The 3865-nt window shown below is 44.0% G+C and overlaps 1 protein-coding gene across 1 annotated transcript; it reads left to right on the forward strand.

Moving 5' to 3' along the window:
• Window positions 1-587: 587 nt before the first annotated feature.
• LOC148691520 (uncharacterized) lies at window positions 588-1979 on the forward strand. Its single transcript, XM_088682842.1, has 5 exons — window positions 588-660; window positions 856-1011; window positions 1083-1582; window positions 1656-1693; window positions 1745-1979. The coding sequence occupies exons 1-5, from the start codon at window positions 588-590 to the stop codon at window positions 1977-1979; spliced, it is 1002 nt and encodes a 333-aa protein (XP_088538968.1).
• The last annotated feature ends 1886 nt before the right edge of the window (window positions 1980-3865 follow it).

Here is a 3865-nt window from a genome sequence, read left to right on the forward strand (position 1 = left end):
ATAGAGTTTGTTGTAGATGTTACGAGTCTGGAAGTCCTAGTGATGAGGGCTCCCGTAGCTCTAGCTCTAGGTTTGAGCTTGCAATGTTGGAGTCTTCAGGGCCTTTGTTGGAAGCTTGTACCAAAGAAATGTTGGATGATTTTCATAGTTGTTAAACTTTAGCCAATATTGGTTCTTCCTCCTTCATGTCAATGGGTGAGGGGGTTGTTTTTTACACCATACCCATATTTCGCTCTGAGTTCACAACGGACCTTTTAGAGAAAAACTTGTTAGATAGCGAAAGGCAGCTTGAAGCCCTAAGGCAGTCATGTAGTATCCCCTGCAGTGTAGGAATGCGTTTGGTACATCATGAAGAATTGCCCTCTTAACCGCCCAAGGGTCATGTCATGTTCTATACCCAAATATTATTGACCTTAGGGGTGAAGTTGCCTTCGCGCCCTTGGTTGTAACGGATACTATCTTTCATTGGATATGCGCCTGGGCAACTCAATCCTGGTTTTTGGGATACCTTGATCAGGTTTTATATTATTTGGATGGAATGTGGGTTAGGTGAGCCTTCCTTCCATTAGTGGCGCTACTGCTATAAGATGCGCCCAGTGAAAGCATGCCCAGGATATACCGAGTGTGCATGTCGATGTGAGAGAGAGCGTATTGTCTTTGGTAAGAAAAAGGCGTACTGCACTTGGAAAAATCGTTGGTGCTTTCTTTATAATGATTGGGAGCATGTTAGGGGTGTCACCCCTGAGCGACGTGTTCTCACTCACTTCCAGATTGTAGGTTGTAACGTATCCATTGTTCGCATTGTTTGCTATTTGTTGTAGTTTCTTCTTGCGTCTAACATTTTCCTTCATGCAGTAACTCGAGGCAACATCAAATTGTCCGAACGGGAACTAGCTGATGTAGAGAAGGTGTTAAGGGTGCCTAAGGAGGATAGACATTTGGGTAAGCTACGGCCTTTGTTTCGAAAGTACGGTTTCCAACCCTTAGTGTCAGAGTGCCAGAGACGAGCAACTAAGTTGTATCCTTCATTTCGCCCCCTTTTTTACAAAGTTGCATTCTTTACTTTGATTTTTCTTGTTCAGTGGAGAAAGTGAGCAAGAAAGGGGGAACTAGCACCAAGAAAAGGAAAGCACCCATGTTAATTTTCGTAGATGACATTTTGTTTCACAAAAGAGCTCGTAAACACCGGGTGAGGCCAACCCCTAGACCTAAGTCGCAAGAGGAGGTCCTCAAGATCACTGCCTCAAAGAGAGCTGAAGCTGAGGCTATCGGGTGTGCTGTTGCCATAGTTGCAAGGGATGAAAGACGACTGTTGCCTCCTCTTCCTACCATCGATCCCATCTTTCCTCCAACCATGAAGTCCACTGACCAAGAAGGTGACCCTAGCTCCAGCCGTAAGAGGAAGTATAAGGAAGAGGTTGGCAGCATCCATTGGAAGGATTTAAAGGTTGCCATGCAGCCAAGTAGTTTTAGGTATGTCAATAATTTCTTGGCAAGATGTCGATCCACTGTTGACAAGCTTGGCGAGCCGCTAGATGAGAATGAATCAGATCGTGACCAGATGACGAGGCTATCTTCTTATGTAAGTGTTATTCTGTCATTTCTTTATTTTCTTCCCTCTTTTTCTTGGTGGTGACAATCATCTTGTCATGTAGGTCATGACTGAGTACGACGACAGATTACGAGAGGTCGAGTGATAAAAGGCAAAGTTTAAAGAGAATAACCAGCTTGTGAATGATGGCAGAAAAACGAGCAAAGCTTTAGCTGAGGCCATCCGCCTCAAAGATCAACACTTTGAGAGTTTGAAGAGGCGAAATGGTGAGAACGTGAGGCTCAAGAAACAACTAGAGGGGACTGGGAAACAGTTAGAGACTACTATCCTCGAAGTTTCCAAGGTTAAAGGGGAGTTTAATAGTGCCTTGGTTGAAGTTTCTAAGCTAAAGAGGAGTATCCCAACTGAGAGGGACGCTGCCGTGTAGGAGTTCTTAGGTTCTCAGGCCTTTCACGATGCTTTTAAACCTCACTGCATCCGGGCGGTTAATTTTGAGAAAAGGAAATAGATAGCCGTCCTTGAGCGTTACAATAATGGAAGCATTATCCAAAAGTACGGTGATGAGATGGATGAGTACCGACAAAGAGGTGAAGCCTTCGTCCTCGCAGTTGATCCTAGTAGTGAGGATGACTCTGATAATGAGGCTAGTGTCGGTAAGCAGTCTCAGGAGAATAAGAATGGTTCTGGAGATACCGAGGATGGTGGCGATGACAATGCGGTTGAAATGCAGAGTGATATTGTTAGGGGTTGGGCCTCAGATAAGGATGACTCATAGTGCCTTTTTTTTCTGCATGTATTTTGAATGTACTAGTATGTTGTTTGTGTGGCATGTGCCGTGTACTTTGGATGTACTAGTTTGTTGTTTGTCTGGCATGTGCCATGTTATAAGGCTGAGGGTTTTTTGTTTATGTATGTTTGCAACCTTGTACTGTGCGCTTTGATGTTATTTGCCAAGTATTTGTACTATCATTGATGAATGTTTGGCTATGTTTGAATAGATCCCTTGTTTGAATATAAGTCATGTTGACATATATTTAGACTTTATTTCATGTTGTAAGCATTCGTGTTGAAGCTTCAAACCTGAGCGTTTTAGTGATAGGGATGTAAGGGAGTTAGGACCAACTTGTCTAAATCACCTCTTTATTAAATTGATGCCAAATGGCCTTCATTACATAGGATGCCGAATGGCTGTAGCTCAACACTTGTACAATGTGAGTCTACTTGTAATAGTAATTCAAGTGATCAGCGTTCCATGGATGGCTAAGGGTCTTGCCATTGGAGCTCCTGATCTTGTAGGAACCAGGGCGATTGATGTCAATAACTTCAAACGATCCATCCCAATTTGGGCTGAGCGTGCCTTCACTCGGGCCTCTGTTGCAAAGTAGTCTTTTCTTTAATACCCAATCCCCCACTTTGAAAGAGCGAGGTTTGACTTTTGAGTCATAGTAGTTGGAGATGCGCTGCTTGTAGGCGACATTCCTCAAGTGAGCCTGGTTTCTATGTTCCTTGACTAGATCCAAGTTGAGGGTGAGTTGTTTGTCATTTTCACTTTGCATGTAGTTCTGGACTCAGAACGTTGCTTGCTCAAGCTCAATTGGGACAACGGCCTCTATACCAAAGGCAAGTGAGAATGGAGTTTCTCTTGTTGAAGTCCGATATGAAGTGCGGTATGACCAAAGAACTTAGGGTACAAATTCTAGCCAACAACCCTTAGCCTTTTCTAAGCTGGTTTTCAAAGTGCGCTTGATTATTTTGTTGATGGCCTCAATTTGTCCGTTAAACTGGAGATAAGCTAGGGAGGCAAAACATAAGTTGATGTTGAACTTAGAACAAAACATCCTGAACTTCTTGTTATCGAACTATCGCCCATTGTCCGTGACTATCGCATTAGGAATGCCAAATCTGCAAAGGATGTTCTTCCATACGAAGTCTTCTATTTTTTGCCTCAGTAATGGTTGCCAAGGGTTCTACTTCGGCCCACTCTGTGAAGTAGTCAACTGCAACGATTGCATAACGGACCTTGCCCTTTCTTGCAGGCATTGGGCCGATCAGATCAAGTCCCTATTGGGTGATCTAGCTATCCTCCTGTTGCAAGTTGCACACTTCTACGACCATGGTGCTTGGTGTTGCCAACAATTCGACATAAATTTTTCTCCCAATCTTGTCTTCCACTGCTGAGGTGAGGCGAGCCAAAGCGTCTGCATGACTGTTTGCCGCTCGAGGGACTTGGGTGATCTGGTAGTGGAAGTGCTTGAGCAAAAGCTGCGTTTGTGCAAGATACGCTGCCGTGGAGTTATCCTTAGCGTCAAAGTT

This window comes from Pyrus communis, chromosome 13 (genome assembly GCF_041283825.1).
Source record: "Pyrus communis isolate YQ-2024b chromosome 13, ASM4128382v1, whole genome shotgun sequence".
Classification (NCBI taxonomy): Eukaryota; Viridiplantae; Streptophyta; class Magnoliopsida; order Rosales; family Rosaceae; genus Pyrus; species Pyrus communis.

What these genes read in the sequence shown, in the direction of transcription:
- LOC148691520 (XM_088682842.1), top strand. Translation starts at nt 588, where the DNA reads ATGCGCCCAGTGAAAGCATGCCCAGGATATACCGAGTGTGCATGTCGA. An exon ending in AGAGTGCCAGAGACGAGCAA is followed by an intron (nt 1,012 to 1,082) that starts CTAAGTTGTATC and finishes TTTCTTGTTCAG; the next exon opens with TGGAGAAAGTGAGCAAGAAA. An exon ending in TGACGAGGCTATCTTCTTAT is followed by an intron (nt 1,583 to 1,655) that starts GTAAGTGTTATT and finishes CTTGTCATGTAG; the next exon opens with GTCATGACTGAGTACGACGA.